We start from the raw sequence: 19,604 nt of genomic DNA on the forward strand, positions 1-19,604 counted from the left end.
CAATTGCGGTTGTTTTTTAATGTATTAAAAGACTACTGGGATTGCTCTTACAATAGATAAATAGATGATTGTAGTGGAACTTTAATGCCTTAGGGTCAAGAGAAAATATATGTGACCTCTCACCTGGATGCCCACTGAAGCTGTAAACTGTGACCAAGCAGGCCAGTCGTCCTGGTCAAAGGGATCTTCAATAGACACCACTGAAAGAAAAACACATTTTGCTGAAAAAAGCTTTAATTATCCCAAATCCGTACGACATGGAAGGAGGAGAATCTGTTTGTTTTCTGGAAACTGTTGAATGTGGCTGTAACTTGAAAATATTATTCAGAAATCAAGAAACTGTCCTTCACCAGTGCTCATATTTCACACTGCACACCTGGGTAGTTGTTAATGAAGCCCTGGTAGATGCTGGCCAGCTCATCTGCGCTGATGTTGCGGGCAGCATTAGGTGGAGACTTGAAGTCCAGGTCATACTTCCCCTCGCTAAAAAACTCGGAGGCAGCAACGTCCATCCCAATCACCACTTTGTCAGTGAAGCCTGCTTTCTCTATGGCCGTCTTAATCAGCTCCAGGGCTGTCGGGAAACAACCGGAGGCATGACAACATGGAGGAGATGAAAGAATTTCTAGTGATATTAGCAGTTACCTTCACTGTTTTCCTGTATATTAGGCGCAAATCCTCCTTCATCGCCCACGTTTGTAGCATCCTGACCATACTTCTCCTTAATGACATTTCTCAGGGTTTGGTAGAGCTCTGCCCCCACACGCAGGGCATCCCGGAAAGACTCTGCACCCACGGGGAGAACCATGAACTCCTGCATTGCCAGCCTGTTACCAGCATGAGACCCGCCGTTGATCACATTAAAAGCCTGAAAAAGATGGATCAAGAGGTTTAAGTTTTTCCGCCTTTTATTTGAATCTCATATTTTTATGAACTAAATCTGACCGGAACTGGGAGGACCAGCTCTCCGTTTCCAGCCAGATCGGCGATGTGGCGGTAAAGGGGCACTCCTTTCTCTGCTGCACCAGCTTTGCATATGGCCAGAGACACTCCGAGAATAGAGTTGGCCCCAAACTTGGCTGTAAGGAAATGAAGAGATCAACACGGGGAAAGGCCTTGGAAGGGAACAAATGAAACAAATGCTCACATTTATTGTCAGTGCCATCCATTTCAATCATCAGGTTGTCTAGTTTCTCTTGCTCCAGAACACTGATTCCCTGAGAGGGGAGAAAAGACACCCAAACTGTGAACAGGATTGTCTTCTACTGGCCACATTTTGCAGCGTCTACTCACAGCCTGGGTGAGGGCTGGCCCAAGGGTGTCATTAATATGAGAAACAGCCTTAGTCACACCTTAGACAAACAAAAACAAGTTAGTGTGGATTTTCTTGGACAAAAACCGAAGCATAAAAAAACACACCTTTGCCTTTGTAGCGAGTTTTGTCTCCATCTCGGAGCTCCAGAGCTTCATAGATGCCGGTTGAGGCGCCGCTGGGCACAGCTGCCCTGAACAGACCTAGATTGGAGATGAAATATTTTATTTATTTGTTTATTCTTCATCATTGCATCAAATATCAATGAATGCAAAGCTCTGCATTCGTTTATTTTTTTTTTTACCTTTTTCTGTGTGAAGATCTACTTCCACAGTCGGGTTTCCCCTGGAGTCGAGGATCTCTCGGGCAAAAATATTAACTATGGACATTCTGCGAATAAAATAGGAGATCATCACGCATAAAAAAAAATCTATCTTTTTATGATCGGTATAAAATAGGAGCGACTAAGTGGTGAATAAAAGCGTTAAAAAAATATTCTCTACAGTATTGCAGCTAATGGCCACACCAAAGAGCCACTTTAGTCCCACTGTGACTACAGTGACGCAGCCTTCTGGATGGAAAACTGTGCAAAAGAGGCTCTTTCCCCCATCCTCGAACGAACGATAACAACAATCACATAGGAAACATCATTTCAAAAATCCCCAATATCAACCTGTTACATGCTACAAGCCTATTTCTGAGCTGCTCCAGTCAAACGATGGGAGAAGATGGAGACAGTGAGGTGACACAAAGCAAGCAACGACGAGAAGGGCGAGGAGGCACGACTGGGGGAGGGATGGAGAAAGAGATCAATCTTTTTTAACGTTACCTGCAGTTTGTTTGAAGCCTAGTGGAAAGAAGGAGCGCACAGGGATGTATGAGGAAGAGACGGAGGAGAAGGAGGTGGGAGAGGAAGAACGTATGACAAGAAGGGGGAGGGGGAGCGCGTGAGTCATTGGAAGGAGAGAGCCGGGGAGGGGAAAGGAGGACGGAGCAGCAGGAGAGACATGGATTTTTCTGTTGGATGCAAGGAAAATAATTTGGTTTGAATTGACCTTTAAGATTGATTTCTCATACCAATACAAGACATTTATTCATCAACCACACATGACATTTAGGAATGATGCAGAGGACGTGTGTTTGATGCCAAACCGAGGTTTAATCCCACTCATTTTGTAAAAAAAAAAAAAAAAGAAAACAGCAGAGAAGCAAACGCGGCACGGATATTTGCAAAGGCAGCACTAAGTGAGAGGCCTTGTCTGTGAAGATCTACTGATGTGGATTAAAGGAAACCAGACAGGTGACATGAGCAGAAGCTGCTGCAGGGGGTGGGGGGTGTTTAAAAATAGTCATGGAGGTAATTAAAGATACAGAGCATTTTACAAGATGCAGGAATGCAACTCTGTTTAGGAGTCCAGAAAAATAAAAACAAATTAAAAATGAATCAGTCACGGATTACAAATGCCTATTTCATGTGACCTTTGATATTTGTGCTTATCCTATGGTATGCATCGGTCCATTTTTTAAATGGTCTTGTGGCATTTTTCTAACAATAGAGGACATATATGAAAAAAATTAAGCTCAAAATTTGCATTTGTGATTATTTCTTTATTCAATTCATTGTAGATCTGGAGCAGATGGAAAAATTGGGTTTAAAAAAGATCCTATTTGTGATGTTGAAAATACGATGGGGGGGCAAGCTCTCTTCAACAAGGTGGGGAAGGGGACGGGTTGTTCTATGCAAAGGCCCCACCCAAAACTTAGAGGAAAATTTCTGATAAACTACTGCCGCTCTACAGAAATATGTACAAGAAAACAACTTTTTTAAAAAAAATTATTTATTTTCGCCAAAACCATATAGTAACAGTCAAAAAAACTATTTTAAAATAGTTGATCTCAGTGAGACTTTAAGACTCAATTACATTAAAAACTAGGGCTGGGTATCACCAATCATTTCCAGAATTGATTTAATTCAATTCAATCCACCAGAGCCTGGATTGATTCGATTTCGATTTGTTTTCAATTCTTTTGATCCACTCCATTCAATTTTATTCAATTAAATTTACATGGTTTAAATATTTAGACACATTTGCATACTGTAAAATATATAAGTGAACTAATAATGAGATTGTTAATACCATACAGTGTTACATTGAATCTCAAACAGAGAAGCTTCAATAATTGTTCTGCCTCTCCTGGAGGGCGTTCCAGTTTGGTCACTAGGTGGCGATCACACTGTAGCATTACACCTTATTATAGAAGAAGAAGAAAGTATGAGCAAAAAAAAACTATGCTTAGACCACAAATAGTTACTTTAAATAAATACTAGCTGCCCAGAGCTGCACTCAGACGATCCTGTTTGACACATAGCGTCTTTTATTTTGAAAAGAAGTTATTTGAGCTTCTGTCAAACCTAAAAAAAATCTAATTTTCAGAGATGCTGTTTTTTTTTATTTTGTTGATACCAAAACACAGACATAATTCATTGTTATTAAAATAAAATGGTCATGAATACAAATCCAAATTTCTTAAAGGCTAAAGTAATAATATGCAGCCCTTTCTAGGTTTTGATCAGTAGAAATTGAGCCCAAATGGTGCTTTTACTGTTAAAGGTTGCCGACCTCTGTGTAGGTCAACCAACATTAGCATTAGCTGTGTCCTATGTGAAATCCCATTATACCTTAGCATCAAGGTAGTAGACTTTAGCCTTTTGCGTTGGCTCAATCTCTACTTTTATGGATCGATTATTGATCTATTCAGCTTAGATTTATTTAGATAGATTTTATCAACCCAGTCCCAATTAAAACAGTATTACAATTCTAAAACATGACACTGTGATTCATATTTACAGTGATCAATTGAAGCAATTACAATTGTTTGTAGATTGATCACGGGAGCTGCATCATACACAAAAAATGTCTTCCCAAGTTCTGTGTCAGAAAATGGTTTCACCCCCACTGCTCATCATCCTGCTGCCTTGAAGTGACACTACGTTCATCATTTTTAGCCACAATTTTAAAAACCCGTGTTGTTTTCTAGGACAGAAGTCCATCAGCTAAACTGACTGACAGCAAGAAAGACATTATAAAAGTAATTTACTGGGGAAAAACTCAAAACATTAACCTTACAGGATCTAAAAGAGCACAAGACACGCTTTATAATTATCTAACAATGTTTAATGAACTTTTATTTAGATAGATCAATTAGTTTAACAGTATACAATTCAATGCACTGACACACTAGTGTCCTCACAGACATTAAACAGACTGTACAGTAGAAGTTACTGTATACTGCAACGTTTAAGTGCAGCAGGCAAAAAAAAAAAAAACACATGTCAAGTTTGAAGTGTCTGTATATATATCTATATCTTTATATATAGATATAGATATATATAGTAGTAGTTAAATCCATGTAGTCTCATGGGTTTCTGTGTCTACCTCTTTGTGTAACGACAGCAAAGAGGTTGAAATGTTGATGTAGCTATGAAGTGTGTGTTTGGTTGGTTGGTTAGGTGTGGATCATGTTTTCGACAGTCCAGTCATATCAAACAATATAAGGGGCAGATGGCAATTCCATCTTCAGCGTGGTTCACAGCATTGGGGGGGGGGATCCATTTTTGTGACTCCTTCCATCTGCTCACCTTGTTGAGTGTGGCATCTGTAAAACAATTACAAGAGTCACACCAGATTACATGTAGGTTCATTTTAATCCAGTAGTTTTTGTAAATAAGTAAACGTCAAGTATAGTCAAAATGGAGAATATCTTTTTTATCTAAATTGCACAAAACACAAGGTGAAAGTTCCTAAACTTAATTGAAGATGACTAAAATGACATTTTAAGTTTGACATTTCGTTCAAATAAAAGATTTTTGGTAAAATACTGGTTCTTGTTTTAAGTGCCTCCTTAGATGTGCATAAAGAAATGTTTTCCTTCAAACATTTGACACTTTAAATGAGTAAGTCCGCAAAACTGCAGGTATAATAATGCAACCCCTGTAGGTAAGTTGCTGTTCTTTGACCCTGAACGCATCACAACATCATTGCAACAGACTTAAATGCTGCGACAACCTGTCATTTCATCCTCCTCTTTAATTGTCTTTTCTTGAACATACCAAACTGCTCTGACATTTGCTTATAGTTTCCAGCAAAAAGATGATTTTCAATAGAAGAGCTATATGGCCTTTTTGGGGTAAAAAAAAGAAATAAATAATGCAGCTTTCTGCACTCTGCAATTTCAGAGTGTGGTGAACTAAGTTATTAAGCTCTTAATGCTTAGAAAATAAAGATTTAGTGCAAAAACCTCCTAATGTCAGACTCATCACAGTTATAAACTCTATCTGCTTATGTCACTTTAGTCTAAACAATCACATATTGTTTTTTTAGCCTTGATTGGACTAAATGTATATTTTTTCCTTAGAGCTGATTTGGTTTTTTTTTTTGCCAAATCCACAAAGAAACTATTACTAGATGTTTTACCTTCAGAAAAATTAAGAAAAAACTCATTTTTAATAATAGATATCCTACAGGTTGTACTAAACTGTTACCAGAGATACCCAGGACTAAAAGTGCTGTTTATTTGCCGTTTCCTACAATTGAAAGGAGACAAAATGCAAAATTGAAAGGTAATGAAAGCCTGACTTATTGTAAAAAATAAAACTAAAACTTCATGATGTGTGAAATAAGCATCTATCTTAATAAAAATTAACCTTAAGTATGATTCTAATATCACAGCGACATTTTTTTAATGAAGTTTGTTTGGGTCTTTAATAAAAAATGACTTGAATCAAGTAAAAATGTTTTTTATGCATTAATTTCAAACAAAAATAAAAATGTATGTTTTTAAAATAGATGCAGTACAATAGAAACAATTCAAAGTGCTACGTTCAACTTACCATCTCACCAGTCGTAGCGGGGTCGGGTGTGGGGCTGGCGGTGTCTGGGAGACTCATGTCGATGACCTGGTGGGGACGTTGAACTGGGAGGCGCAGTAAGAGCCAGCTGTTGTCCTGCACGCCGATCTTGACCATAGTCAAGTGCCCGTGCACCTGGAGGAGCGTATCTTCCCGTCCCCCTCATCCACTCCTCATCAAAAGCATCAGCCTCACCTAGCAAGAACGGAGCACAGATATTTTTAGTAGTTGGGGATCTCAAATAGGAATTTGTTAGATCTAAAAAAAAAAAATAAAAAAATACAATAAGATTTGGAGATAGACTTACTCTCATCAAGGTTAATGAAGTCTTGTCGCTCCTCGCGGTCGCCGGTGCGGCGATTTCGTGAACGCTCTACTATGTGTGCACGTTCCCCGATGTGGTGACCGATGGCGAGGCGCTCCAGGCCGCTCTCACTGTCCCTCACTGACTGCATCGTTTCACGAATCTGAGGGTCAGATCAACAAACACCTCCCTTATAAACTCAAACAATACCTCAATGCAACCTCTAACAGTAAAGATTAGACACAACATATTTACTGCTGTTACACATGTAGATACATTCATGTGCAACAACAAGAGAAAGGCCAATTTTGTTGTCAATTACAACACCGTATACTGACAATTCCTCGTTTTATCTCAAATATTAACACTCAACGGCTTTAAATGCATCATTACCCCTCCAGGGCCAGTTCTGGTTTCACTGGTTTGCTGATAAACTTTAGGAGCTCCTGCGTCTAAAGAAGAATAAGAAATCACTGTCGAAGAGGAAAACGTCTGGCAGTTCGGTGAGCCTGACATCCTTTCCTAAAACGAAAAAATAAAAATAGATATGAGGTGACACTGAATACTATTTGTACAAAATATTCTTTTTTTTTAAGAAGTGGTTAAAAGCTACTCACCATGTTTCCCATCATTTCTCCCATCATGCCAAACATATCCATGAATCCTCCTCCCTGAAAATAGTGAGTTTGTTTGATGTTGATACTTGCTTGTTGTCCTTTCCTTCAACACTCCTACGTTTCCTCTTATTAATACAAATATGACAGTGCATAAAAATACCAGGTGGAAATCAGATGTTTTAGGTTTGCTCAATTTAAAAACATCTTTTATCAAAAGGAAAAAGGCTCTTTCATATGGCCCCAATACCGCAAACATATAGAAAAGCATACATTTGACCAAAGAGAAAAACATTTTAAATCAACTTTAAACTATAGCAGGGAAGACGAAAGTTACGTAATCTATCTTAAGACACTAAATTTTCACTGATCTAGTAACTGATGCTTCCTACTCACCATTCCCATCATGCCAAAGGGAGCAAGAGGGCCAGCCTAAAGGAAAAAATAAATATAAATGAGCATTTTTATTCAATTTTATTTGAAAAGATTACACTAATCAAAGGAATAGAATAAATAGACATCTAAATCAACTTTAATTGATCCACAAGGCGGCCTGTCACCTGTCTGCGTGCGACACGATGTGGGTGCATCTGAGGAGCCAAAGCAAACGGGTCAATGGCAAATGGGGTCATCATACTCCTCATCTGCTGCCTGTGAGCAGCAAAGGGATCCCTGCAAAATAAAAGTCTTACATCAAAGTCTAAAATTAACAGTTTAAGTTTAAATACGGGAAACACCAGTGTAATTGTAATCAGATCGAGGCTCCAAACTTTATTTTTTAAAATTAGCATATTAGGACAAAACTTTTGTTGGTAAACAAAAACTATATAAACAGCGCATGCAAAAATTTGAAACTACTTAAGTTAATTTAATACCTTGTGGGCCAAAAAAAGGCAACTTCAAAGAAGGAATGTTATGTCAATCATTTTATTTTATTTTGATTAAAAATAATAATAATGTCAATGATTCTATTATAGCTATCAAATTTACTGATGTTTCCACAACAAATACATATAATTTCAAAATAAAATTAAAGCTTCACAGAATAATTTGGAGTTTATACGTTTTCTTTTAAAAAACACATTCATTCAAAATGTATATATTTTTTAGAAAACCAACAAATCTTTTAATTTGTAAATGCTAGCAAAGTCTAACGCGCGCGAGGGTTTTTGTTGGCAAATTCCATTACCCTGCAATTTCCATTGAAGGGGACCGTTCTAAATATGCGGAAACTGGTATGTCTGGAAAATTCGAGAAAAGTGTTAACATTATTTCATGAAATTTGCTCAACGGCAGAGATTTATGTCGCTTCCGAATGATGAATACGTTACCATTCTTTGAAAAAATAAAAGTGACAGGTTTATTTTTTTTGTTATTGTGTTTCCAATATGGTGGACCTCTGCAGGCCCCCAGCACAGCTGGCTAGAACGGCGAAAAGTCGCTACTTCAAGGCACGAGGACATTTCTAATTTGCCATTTTAAGACATTATTCTCTACGACTTACAAAACACACACTTAAAAAGAGTGACACGGTGTGATAAAAGCCGACACTCACATCATGAAGAGCTCGTCATCCCCGTCATTCAAGAAGCGAAACATGCTAGGTGATTTAACTCAGCTGGCTGAATCAAGCCAGCGGCCAAGGTAAAAACTCGTTAATTTACAGTAACCGACTCACGCTCAAGTCACACCGGAAAGCAGGATCTTCTACTAGATCCCTGACAAAAACCACAAAGCTTAAACTACTGGGAATCGCAACAACTTATAGCTGAGAGCCCCTGCACAGTACATTCCAGAAACCTGGAGCAAACATTAAAACGGAAGCCAGTCCGCTGACAAAGGGGAAGCAACGCTGCTGTCAAAGAAGCATCAACCCCACGTTTCCACTTCCGGTATTTCCGGTTTTCAAAATAAGGCATCTCACAATGTTGTGAGAGTGAAAGAAGTATAAAAACAATTTTGTCAAAATATGTAGCAATATAAGTGAATTTATTTTTAATTCAACCAAAATGGATTACATTGACGTGCTACATTTATTTAAACACAGACAGATTAAGTATAAAAAAATGAATACAAGTAGCTTGAAAGTGGCTTTATCACAACAATAATATTATTAAATAAATATTAGAACATATTTAAAAGTCTGACAGGAAAAAAAGAAATAATGAATTATTTAATAATAGTTGGAACATATTTATCATCTAAACCTCTTAGAATTATGATATCTACAAGCAGTAGAATGATATGTGAAAATAAAGAAAAGTGAAAATCACCTTGTCTAGTCTAGCTAATGTGTGAAATAAATTAAGCATGCACAATATTGAGTTTCAGCTGAAATACCAATATTTTCAGTATAGTCTGACCAATGCCTTTTCTATGATTTAATTGTTTGTTTTATAGGTTTAAAATATTATATCAAATTTTGGATAGCAAACAAAAACCAAAAAACAAAAAACCTTTACCGCTCCATGCATCATTGCTGCTGTTTAAAAGCGCTGCAAATGAAATTTCAAAGGACCCTATCTTCTCACACTCAACATGTTGAAGTTTGTTTCAGGCATGTTGGAGCATTTAATGTGCTTGCAGTCAAGGCTGAATATAGATGGCACTTCCTGGCAAGAATCTCTATGATTCAGTAGATTAACTTTTTATGCAATTGTCTGCCGACACAGCTACTGTGCTGCTATGACTTTGCATAGTAGATCATTTACAACAATAAGTAAAATGTATTCTATAACAAAACTATTTCAAATACTTAAAAAAAGGTACTTAACCAAGATGAAAACATGAATGTCCAAATCTGTACTTAATTTTGTTTTTAATTATTATTATTTGTAAATGTTGCATTTTTTTGCACTATACCAAGTTGATTCACAATGAAAATCAACTGCAATGGATTGTGTTTATCCATTATTTATTGTAATATTGAGTATATTACAAGTTTTCCATGGGGAAACACTTAATTCTTTTTCTTTTATTGTTTGTATCTATGTTCTTTCAGAATTGCCAGCACCCCGAACAAAACTTTTGTTAAAATTCCAAAGAGAGAAACTATCTTCAAACTCACAAATATGTTTATTGTTTGCCAGCAGGGGGCAGTGTGTCAGTTCCTCTGGTTTCTCTTCCTCGTGTGGTCGTGTATTGTGCGCATGCGCAAGGAATACATTAGCCCTCAAATCCGGATGTAACCAACGCCTAACCTGTCGGAAGAAAAAGGGTGAGTTGAAGAAGTCAAAACTATTTTTTATCAGTTTTTATACTTTATTGGAGTGTTATAACTCATACTTACCAGTTTCATGTCAATATCAGTTTTTTGTTATGATGAAACTCACTTTTTTGTTAGGATATGCTTGAGGTGTTACGTTTCCTTTCTGTTAGACTTAATTTCATTTTAGTTTTAACCTGGTTTAGTTAATAAAATGGTCCTAATTTCGAGTTTTGAAATAGCCAATACGTCCCTATTTCTAGTTTACATGTCTTTATGAGAGCCGTAGTTTAGTTTAACAGTTTATCGAATCTTTTTATTGAGTAGATGGAAAATTACTTGTAGAAACGTCACTAATTACTGTATTTTTTTTTTATTAAAGTCACCTTTAGTAGTCACCTTCAGCTCGAACTTTTTATGGTAGTTTGACTATTACATCCCATTTGTCGCTCAACTTTTATATAGCAGACTTCAAAAAAAAGTTTATTCGGTGAAGAGCTTATTTAGCGGAAGTGTTGGCAGCATCCGCTTTTAAATTACATTTGGGTAATAGGCCCTCTTATAACTTTTTTAAAAGTGTCTTTGGCATGTAAGCTATGCGGAAGCCTTTGGCTGCCATTAGTAATATTGTCTCTGCGCATGTAACAACAAGTATTTTTGGAGTCCTCGCTGTAGATTTCCCTTCTGTTTTTCTCCAGTACTGATCTCTTTATTTTCTTTTTACATATTTGACTTAGAGAAATCATTTTTTATAAAGTGAAAATTCACATGTAAAAGCTGTTAGAACATTCTGAGCACAGTTAAATGATTAGTATAACACAAATATTACCGGTAGGTATATAACTGTTTATTTAAAGTATCTATTTGTGGTAGTGTTTTGTGTTAAATCCACACTAAATACATGTATTTTAAGAGTTTTCTGGTTATGACTATGTAATATAAATTGTACTAAATACATACATTTTAAGGGGAATAACTGCTATTTAAGTTTATATGAGTTATTGACAGTACGTTGTAGAAGAATAAGATGGCTTAGTTATTATGTTTGCTTTACAAACAAATTATGCAAATGTAAAATGTCAAGTGGATTAGGTTTTGTGGGCAAATTATAATTATCTTATTGTTTTGTCACTAGTATCTCATGTTTGGTTTCTTGCAAATGTTTTCCAGTTTTTTTAATGTTTTGATTTGGTGTATGCTAAGTCAAGTATGACATTTCTTAGCTTAAATTAGTCCACAGTACTTTTAGGTCACTTTCCTTCTCACTTTCAGACAGGCTGTCTGTGTAATGCATTGTTTCCACTGACATTTTTTCCAAATTATTTTGTTTTTCTTCATAGATGCAGACTATAAAATGCGTAGTGGTAGGAGACGGTGCAGTAGGAAAGACCTGCTTACTGATCTCCTACACAACCAACAAGTTCCCCTCAGAATATGTGCCAACAGTAAGACAAATTTGTTATGTCAAATCTTTTTTTTTTATGCATTGTAAAAATGTGGTGTAATTTCTGTAGGTTTTCCTTCTTATTTCCTGACTTGCATTTTATCCTTTTAGGTTTTTGACAATTATGCAGTGACAGTGATGATTGGGGGAGAGCCATACACCCTTGGCCTTTTTGACACAGCAGGTTTGTGGATTTCAAGCTGTCATTATTTGTCACAATTATATAGCATTAAAACTAACTGCAAAACTTCCTGGTTGTGGTCGTCTTGTGGTTGTTGTTTTTAGGTCAGGAGGATTATGACAGGCTGCGTCCTCTCAGTTACCCACAAACAGACGTCTTCCTTGTATGTTTCTCTGTCGTCTCCCCATCATCGTTTGAAAATGTCAAAGAGAAGGTCAGTTTTTGAAATATCACTGAAGACTTGCAGGGGAATAACATTAGAGTTGTGTTTACATGTGTTGTCCTAAGCTACTAAACAACAAATAGATAATCTACTAAAATATGTTTAAAAATAGATACATTTACAAACATTTTTGTAAGTAAGTCAAATTTTTTTGTCAATTATAGAAGACCACCCGGACCACTAAAACTCATATTAGCACTTTTTCTGCATAGTTCTTTGGCTTTTGTGTGATTTATATAGAGTGATTTCAAAATACAGCCACTATTCAGTTTCACTTTAGGATTCTGATTGCATCAATCCATTTAATTAAAAACTGTGACAAAGGATCCTTAATATGTTTTTCTATCACATCATCCTAAACTTTTTTTATTAGTGTAGTGAACTACAGGCACCAAATACTTCAGTTTTGACTGTTGCGTGTTTAAATTTATTTCCCTATTCAACTTTTTCTTATTTGGATTGGCGGGTACTTGATAAGCAGCCCTTTCATTTTCATTTTAAATTTCTTTACACTCCACTATTCCTGTAAGCACCCGACTGGATTCAGCTCAATTTAAATAACTCTTAATTTGAACAGATTTGAAATGATGTTGCTAAGACACTATATAAATAAAGTTTTATCTTAACAAGACTGATACACTAAATGAATGGTCGTTTATTCTTGTTTAAATTGTTTGGATTTAAACAAGTGATGCTGCTTTTACTTTTTGATATAAGCTTCAGAGAGCACACATTTAAATGTCACTATTCTTTTTAATACTCATTTTTTTATGTCCTTATTTTATTTTAGAATCATTCTATCGTTCAATAAACCTCTGTGACAAAAAAAAAAACTAAATATTTTATAAACCAAATTATGAAAACGTTTATCAAAATATTTTTTAATCAAGAGCTAATTTAAAATAATAATAATATCTGAATTGTTGCTTAAAAAAATATTTTAAGGGATGAAAAAGAACCCCATCAGTTGTTATTTATCCACAGTGGGTCCCTGAGATTTCACATCACTGCCCAAGCACACCTTTCCTTTTGGTGGGGACCCAAGTAGACCTGCGGGAAGACAGCAACACTATTGAGAAGCTGGCGAAAAACAAACAGCGGCCCCTCCACCCAGAGAGCGGTGATAAGTTGGCACGTGAGCTCAGGGCTGTCAAATATGTGGAATGCTCCGCTCTCACACAGGTAGGGGCAAATCTCAAGAGAGACTCGCTTGATTTGTATGCATAAAAAAAACTGCCGTTGTTTTTTAATCTATCATGGCTCATGTTTTTCTTCCTTTATTCCTTGCTTTATTTTCCACCAGCGAGGACTTAAGAATGTCTTTGATGAGGCCATACTGGCAGCTCTGGAACCTCCTGAAACCAAAACGAAGAAGAAATGTCTTCTTCTATAGAGAAAAGCCAACACTGGAAGATATTATAACGGGTGGGGAAATTGGTCTCAAAGATAAACGTCTGTTTTAATGGGGAAGCAAGAAAGGACAAAACCAAACTAGGCTGGAGATGCCAATGATTTTATTTTAAATTGTGCCTTCAAAAAAAAAAATGAAAAAAAAAAATCCAAAGGTGCAAATATTCCACCATGCAGTAAGTGCCACAAATCTCCTTTTGTGAAAGCTTTTAGAAACATATTTTAAGTGGTACTCTATTTGCTTTCTATTTTTAGCCCTTTGTTTAAATAATGATTTAATATCACTCCAAACAAATATAACTGTTTGTCATGGCTACTATCCACCAACTCCCTTTGACTTTTTCGAAGGCTTGGTGTGTTTTATCAGCTTTACTTCCATCAGGTGATTTATACATTTTTAGTTTTATTTTTTTATATGTATTATATGAATTAAGTAATGTGTTTTTTTGGGAAATTTTAGCATTTAAAAATTTGTTTTATTTTGAAACTTGAATTTTTGCCTAATCGAGATGATGTTTTATTTTATTGTTTAGAAAAAAAACAATGAATTTAATATCAATTTCTGGTATATTTGATTTATTTTTAATCAGGATAAAGATTTTTACCTTTTTCTAGTGAAATTCTGGGTGTTTGTAATCGCAGGAATTTTTAATAAATTGGTTTTCCAAAAATAATGTAGTTTTGTTTCTTTAAGGACTAATCTGTGGGAGGGAAAAGTGAGTAAATCTCTCAGTCGTGAAGTATAACACTGCATCTTGCTTCTCGACTGTTTATTTCTTGCCATACTCTACTTTCTTCATGAACATTTAAAATAAAAGTGTGTAATGTTGCTGTGTAATGGCAACTTCAACCTGTATTGTATAAAAAAGGTTTTCCAGTAATGATGCACATGAGCAATGCAGTCTCAGACGTCTAACTTGATGCAAGGTTAATTAACCCCCCACCACAGCTAATAATTATGAGCTCTTTGCTCCAGGAATAAGACTGTTTCTGGGCAATAGGAATATCTTCTTTTAATGTGAAACTTTCTGTTCTTCATTTTATAACAATATGTAGAAAATAGTCACTGAAAGAAGAAACAAAATCAAGAATACTTTTGAAAAGTAAACATCTAAACCTGCTTTATCCATTTTGGGACTGCTGGAGCCTATCCCTACTACTGTTAGGTGAAGGCAGAATGCTTCCTAAGAAGGATTCCAGTCTGTTGCAGAGCTACACAATCCTACTTCTCTAAAAAATGTAGAATTTTTTTTACCATGGAAGGAAGTACCTGGAGAAAACCCACACATATTCAAGGAGAACATGCACAAAGGTCCCAGCTGGGATTCGAATGAGGGCGTTTTCGCTTTAAGGCAGGAGTAAAATATACATTTTACATTATTTTACCATTATGAAACTGTTTTTTTGTTAGTTTAAATATTTAAAAACAAGCTGTAAATGAGTGAGGCTGCATTTTATTGTTTTAAGTTGTAAAATTATGTTGTTTTTGAGCTTTAGGAAATATTCTGTTTAACAAGCTACATTTTGACCATGCAGACAACCACAAGCGTGACTTGACTTTTTTTGTATGACATGTTTACACAACAAACTTCCTTGCAAGATTACAATGCACTTGAGCAACAAAAATGAGGCAGGCTGTAGTTGAGTCCGGCTTGTTTTTTAGCATTAAAGCATTCATCAGAAACGTCTTTAATGTCATTTTCAAAGCTCTGCACTTCATGTGCTACACAGATTTGGTCCAGTGACTGCACACAACTGCTCCTTTGTTATTTCTTATCTTTTGTGCCACACATTTGTCGCAGTTTTGAGTGATGATATGGGATGGAATCTGCTAGCTAGAACCTAAAATCAGACTGTAAATGCTTACAGGGCTCTATTTCATGTTCATACCTCTGCTTGACTCGTGAGAGAACTGGCAGCAACTAATGTAGCATGAAAACTGTCAACAGAAAAGTTGCAAGGTGAGTTTTGCTAAACAGGGGATGAACAATTGAGCCACTCTGTGTACCCTCACAACTCCTTTTTAAACACTAAATAGATCAACAGATGGATATGCTGTTGTGTCTAGCTGCTATGTGTGTTTAAGTTCAGAATAGAAATCAAATAAATGTTGGCATTATGTATAAACTACCAATTTATTAGATTTCTTGAACAGATCTAAAAGCACTGCTTTTATTAACGAGCAAATGGAAGAATTTCAAAAGCAAGTCAAGGTCAAAACACTGTTATAAGTAGATGTTTTTCTTGATGCTGCGGGCTGAATTGAAGCAGACTCTGATATATGAATAAATAAATCAGAATCGAGAAGAAGACATAAATACAATAGGACCTGCTAGCCTTAGATGTACACACTAAAGAAAGGGATTTTCAAAATAAAGGCTTGGTGCAACATCTGTTAGTTCTTGTTAGGTTCAGCTTTCAAAGCTTTGTCAGGTGGTTGACTGCACTGTGTGTTCACGCACTGAGCCTGTGGAAGCAGTCTGAAATATATTAGGAGCAAAAAATTGGTAGTGCTGATTTTTTGTTTTCTATTTTTGGCCTGATTTTGCTGCTTTTTTAAAAACTTTTTCACCAAAGCATGGAAGTCAGTCACACTGACACTGCTTTCTTGTCTAGTCGATCCGCTTCGGGATCAGTGCAGGTGGTTTGTAAGGATTTTCAGCCTTTCTCAGTCTGGCGTTTTGGTCGTCCTACACCCTGCAGGTGTGAATGGTGACTGTGTTCTTGCACTGCTGACAGCGAACTGAGCAGCACCAGGAAAACTTGCAGGAGCAGCGCTGCACCACCTCAGCCCGGCCCGCTTTGTACCCTGGCCCGCAGCAAACCAGCTCACAGCCGTCTGGAGCCAACCGAGAAGTCCCTGGACATGTTAAAACAACGTGTGAATTATTACAATTGTTGCTATGTACTAAAAATATAGTAACTGACAGTTTTCTGACCGTTACATCTCCGACCAGCAGTTCCAGGTATGCCATTGTCGGGGTCAAGATGGCAGAAATCTGGAGACGGGGAAAGATACACGAGGTCTCTAGCAGCTGGGGGTTTAACGTAGGGGTCACGAGGGAGCAGCGCCGGTCTGGATCCAATACGCGTCAAACGGACCTAAACAGATGTGAAAGCAATCGTCTCTATTTGTGTTCCAAATGAAGCAAAATAAAAACAAAGCAAAAGCTCTCATACCTCTGTAGCTCCATCAAAACGTTCCTTCAGCACTATTCCGACCCGTCTAAATGGAGGCATGACCTTCCAGCAGGTCCTCAGCTCACATGAGCCCGAGACGCCATGACACTTGCACTCCACCTGCATGTTGTGAAGGATGGCCTAAGGATGACAGGGTTGGAAGCAACAGATAATGCAATTGTAACGACTCTTTGACAGCATAAATTGATGGAATCAGTTGCCAACCTTTCGACCAGCCTCATTGTTGTGAAGGTTCATGAGCGGGCGCCCTGCGGACAGCCCTTTGCCTCGCTCTGGTTCATCCACAAAAGTTTGAGAGAAAGCTACACCATAGGACAGGTTGTCACTACATCCCGACCACTGGAATCCTGAAGGGGGACAGAAATGACCTGCATCAGTGAGTCAATCAAACTCATGATTTCTTTAAATTGATGATATTTCTGAAAACATGAGGACTACTCTGTTAGGCGTTAACCGTAAAAAACACTACTCACTACATAGTGCACTATATGTTGCGTTTGTCGTTTTATAGGTTGTCTGATTCGACAATTCCAAACTTGAATGCCCTAGAAATTTCCCTGAAGTCTCTGCAAAAATCCAGTGTACATTGATGTGCACTAGATTGACAAATATAGACCATAATGCATTGCATTTGAAAAATGTTCAAGGATTTTTAATTAATTTAATCCAAGTTTTCATCATTAGATTCAAATGAATTGCTTTTAAAATCCAGGGCACTTGATAGTCTCGCGCTCTATAGCTTTTGAGTAGTTAGGGAGTAGGGTGTGAATTTGGACACAGGCATAGTTTACATGTCCTGTTTTTCACATCCTGAAATCAGTTTCTAGGACTAAATGTGCTTTTACCAGCAAACGTCAGTAGATGGCTCTGAAAGATGCAATTCAATAACCTGATGACTTATTGTGCAGCATAAACAAAGCTTACCTTCTGGACTGACACCCCTGACCTTCCTGTCACAGCCACATCTCTCCAGCTCCCCACGGGTGCATGCTCGGGTCACAGCCACTGCCACGGCTGCAGAGGACAAAGCATGCACGAAGGCTGCCTCACGAGTGCCTGGAAAAACAAGGTGCAGATTCTTTCATTTTGAACGTTCCATCACGTTTCTCGTGACAATGATGATTGGTACCTTGGTTCATGACTCTGCCAAAGACGTTGATCCCTCGTGGGGTGGTGGAACAGTTCCATCTGCGATTCCTGAACTGGTGCTGACACTGAGGATAGAAGCAATGCAGTTTCCCCTTAAAGTTTTTAGTCTCATGAAACCCAAGGTTCATTCATCTTACCTCTTCTATAACCATCTCCGCTGCCTTGCGTACAGACTCCATGACCTCCCCCCGTGCTCTGCACACTCCCACCTGTCCTGGGGTCAGCCCCCTCAGCCGTCCACATGGGGCAGCACCCGACACGGGCCTGGAGCGAGGCAGCCTCCCTAGGGAGCTGGGATGCAGAAAATAGTGAGAGCATAATGCATAATTAAGAAGACGAGGAGCACAAAAAGGACCAGCAGATAACTACGAGGAACTTTAGGGTGGATGGAAACAAGGAGACGACAGAGAGGGAACAGTGAGGGCAGTGAAAAAGAGAAGAGAAAAGGTCACTAGGAGTGAGACAAAGAAAGAGAAGGGAACAACTGAAAGAGATTTAGAGACATGTCACCATCTTTTAAAAGTTATAGCATGACAAACAAACTCTCTTTCTCCTCTTCCACGAACACTAGACTTACAGCCAGTTGGTTGCCATGGTGGAGTGGGTTGCCCATAGCAACAGGAGGAGGAGTGGTGCCGTGAGATTGACAGGGGAGACAGTTGGCATCAGACTGTCGGTCTGTCTGTCCGTCTCCGTGCGTCAGGCTGGGTCGTTGGGCAGCACGCTGTGTGTCTCCACAGTGCAAGCAATTTGTCCTTCGCTGGCTTCTTCTCGTCACGTGTGGCTTTATGGTTGTAGTCCAGAATCAGGGGATGATCCCCACATTTCTGTTGAGGCGTTGACACTTTGTTAAAGTTGCATTTGCTCTCATTTTTTTGAGCAATTAAAAGCAAATATTTCTCTTATAGTAACTCCTTTTAAAACTTCTGTAACTTTTTCCATCTTATTATAGATCTAGAAAAGGCAAATAGCATATCTAAAAGCTAGTAGAAAAAAAGTTTAGTTCACTGTAATCGTTCATCACAATATGAGAAATGTTGATTCTTACCACATCATACCTCTGTGATGGCCAGTTATTCCAGAATAAATCAAAATTTTAAGCAGCAAAGTTGTACTGGTATCCTCAGCTCTGTCACTGGCAGCGAAAGCATAATTAAAGTAGTATTTTACAAACTGCAAGGTAAACTCATCCTTCAAACATGCAAATAAGTCCATGCGTCCGACTGAATCGAAGAACACTTAAATGTATTCCAAAAGGTGAGAAAGTTCAAGTCCAGAGGTCCTAACGAAAGTGTCCTTCTCTTCAAAAAGGGGAAGCGTTGTGTCATTTCTTCTCCATCTCCAACGAGTGTTTATTCCAGGTGGAAATCAGAATGTGTGAAAGAAGTCGGATGAGAATGATGGGTTTTAAAGGAAGTAGAGAGTGAGGGTGGGAGAGGGAGGACAGGGATGGTGCAGGGTGTGGAGTGATGTTGACGCAGGAGGGAGGAGGAGGCTCCCCTGGTGAAGGATCAAAGCAGTGAGAATTAAAACCGTAAAATCTTTCCTTATTGTGTTTCACTGACATGAGATCTGAAATCTAAGCGAAGAATTGATGCAACCAACTGTGTTACTGCACAAAAGTGCACAACTTTGTGTAGAAATAAGTTGCC

At 37.8% G+C, this 19,604-nt stretch overlaps 4 protein-coding genes across 4 annotated transcripts in view; 1 reads left to right on the top strand and 3 right to left on the bottom strand.

Annotated features, from left to right (window-relative positions):
* Positions 1-2,543, bottom strand: part of LOC112143680 (gamma-enolase) — a 5,983-nt gene extending 3,440 nt beyond the window's left edge. The window contains exons 1-9 of the mRNA XM_024267841.2: positions 2,142-2,543; positions 1,617-1,702; positions 1,420-1,515; positions 1,294-1,352; positions 1,148-1,217; positions 946-1,079; positions 646-868; positions 377-574; positions 124-200 (exon numbers count right to left, since the gene is read on the bottom strand). Of these exons, the coding sequence (XP_024123609.1) occupies positions 124-200; positions 377-574; positions 646-868; positions 946-1,079; positions 1,148-1,217; positions 1,294-1,352; positions 1,420-1,515; positions 1,617-1,701 (942 nt within the window). The 5' untranslated portion in view covers position 1,702; positions 2,142-2,543. The remainder of the gene's footprint in view (positions 1-123; positions 201-376; positions 575-645; positions 869-945; positions 1,080-1,147; positions 1,218-1,293; positions 1,353-1,419; positions 1,516-1,616; positions 1,703-2,141) is intronic.
* A 1,923-nt stretch (positions 2,544-4,466) lies between these two features.
* mlf2 (myeloid leukemia factor 2) lies at positions 4,467-9,024 on the bottom strand. The gene is made up of 8 exons (XM_024267884.2): positions 8,695-9,024; positions 7,700-7,811; positions 7,536-7,571; positions 7,143-7,196; positions 6,919-7,047; positions 6,529-6,688; positions 6,204-6,416; positions 4,467-4,969 (listed from the first exon to the last, which is right to left on the bottom strand). Exons 1-7 carry the CDS (start codon positions 8,736-8,738, stop codon positions 6,208-6,210), a joined length of 744 nt encoding a protein of 247 aa, XP_024123652.1. The 5' UTR covers positions 8,739-9,024; the 3' UTR covers positions 4,467-4,969; positions 6,204-6,207.
* A 1,204-nt stretch (positions 9,025-10,228) lies between these two features.
* Positions 10,229-14,273, top strand: cdc42l (cell division cycle 42, like). Its single transcript, XM_024267902.1, has 6 exons — positions 10,229-10,356; positions 11,685-11,789; positions 11,900-11,972; positions 12,074-12,183; positions 13,177-13,374; positions 13,496-14,273. The coding sequence occupies exons 2-6, from the start codon at positions 11,685-11,687 to the stop codon at positions 13,583-13,585; spliced, it is 576 nt and encodes a 191-aa protein (XP_024123670.1). The 5' UTR covers positions 10,229-10,356; the 3' UTR covers positions 13,586-14,273.
* Positions 14,274-15,044: 771 nt separating this feature from the next.
* wnt4b (wingless-type MMTV integration site family, member 4b) lies at positions 15,045-19,357 on the bottom strand. The gene is made up of 9 exons (XM_024267857.2): positions 19,001-19,357; positions 18,530-18,779; positions 18,090-18,243; positions 17,933-18,017; positions 17,728-17,859; positions 17,008-17,150; positions 16,783-16,923; positions 16,542-16,704; positions 15,045-16,462 (listed from the first exon to the last, which is right to left on the bottom strand). The coding sequence occupies exons 2-9, from the start codon at positions 18,616-18,618 to the stop codon at positions 16,293-16,295; spliced, it is 1,077 nt and encodes a 358-aa protein (XP_024123625.1). The 5' UTR covers positions 18,619-18,779; positions 19,001-19,357; the 3' UTR covers positions 15,045-16,292.
* Positions 19,358-19,604: the final 247 nt, after the last annotated feature.

This window comes from Oryzias melastigma, linkage group LG16 (genome assembly GCF_002922805.2).
Source record: "Oryzias melastigma strain HK-1 linkage group LG16, ASM292280v2, whole genome shotgun sequence".
In the NCBI taxonomy this organism is placed as follows: domain Eukaryota; kingdom Metazoa; phylum Chordata; class Actinopteri; order Beloniformes; family Adrianichthyidae; genus Oryzias; species Oryzias melastigma.

What these genes read in the sequence shown, in the direction of transcription:
- mlf2 (XM_024267884.2), bottom strand. Translation starts at nt 8,738, where the DNA reads ATGTTTCGCTTCTTGAATGACGGGGATGACGAGCTCTTCATGAT. An exon ending in CCTTTGGCATGATGGGAATG is followed by an intron (nt 7,197 to 7,535) that starts GTGAGTAGGAAG and finishes CACTATTTTCAG; the next exon opens with GGAGGAGGATTCATGGATAT. An exon ending in CTTCATTAACCTTGATGAGA is followed by an intron (nt 6,417 to 6,528) that starts GTAAGTCTATCT and finishes CGTTCTTGCTAG; the next exon opens with GTGAGGCTGATGCTTTTGAT.
- wnt4b (XM_024267857.2), bottom strand. Translation starts at nt 18,618, where the DNA reads ATGCCAACTGTCTCCCCTGTCAATCTCACGGCACCACTCCTCCTCCTG. An exon ending in ACCATGGCAACCAACTGGCT is followed by an intron (nt 18,244 to 18,529) that starts GTAAGTCTAGTG and finishes TCTGCATCCCAG; the next exon opens with CTCCCTAGGGAGGCTGCCTC. An exon ending in CGGAGATGGTTATAGAAGAG is followed by an intron (nt 18,018 to 18,089) that starts GTAAGATGAATG and finishes TTCTATCCTCAG; the next exon opens with TGTCAGCACCAGTTCAGGAA.
- cdc42l (XM_024267902.1), top strand. Translation starts at nt 11,685, where the DNA reads ATGCAGACTATAAAATGCGTAGTGGTAGGAGACGGTGCAGTAGGAAAG. An exon ending in TTGAAAATGTCAAAGAGAAG is followed by an intron (nt 12,184 to 13,176) that starts GTCAGTTTTTGA and finishes ATTTATCCACAG; the next exon opens with TGGGTCCCTGAGATTTCACA. An exon ending in AATGCTCCGCTCTCACACAG is followed by an intron (nt 13,375 to 13,495) that starts GTAGGGGCAAAT and finishes ATTTTCCACCAG; the next exon opens with CGAGGACTTAAGAATGTCTT.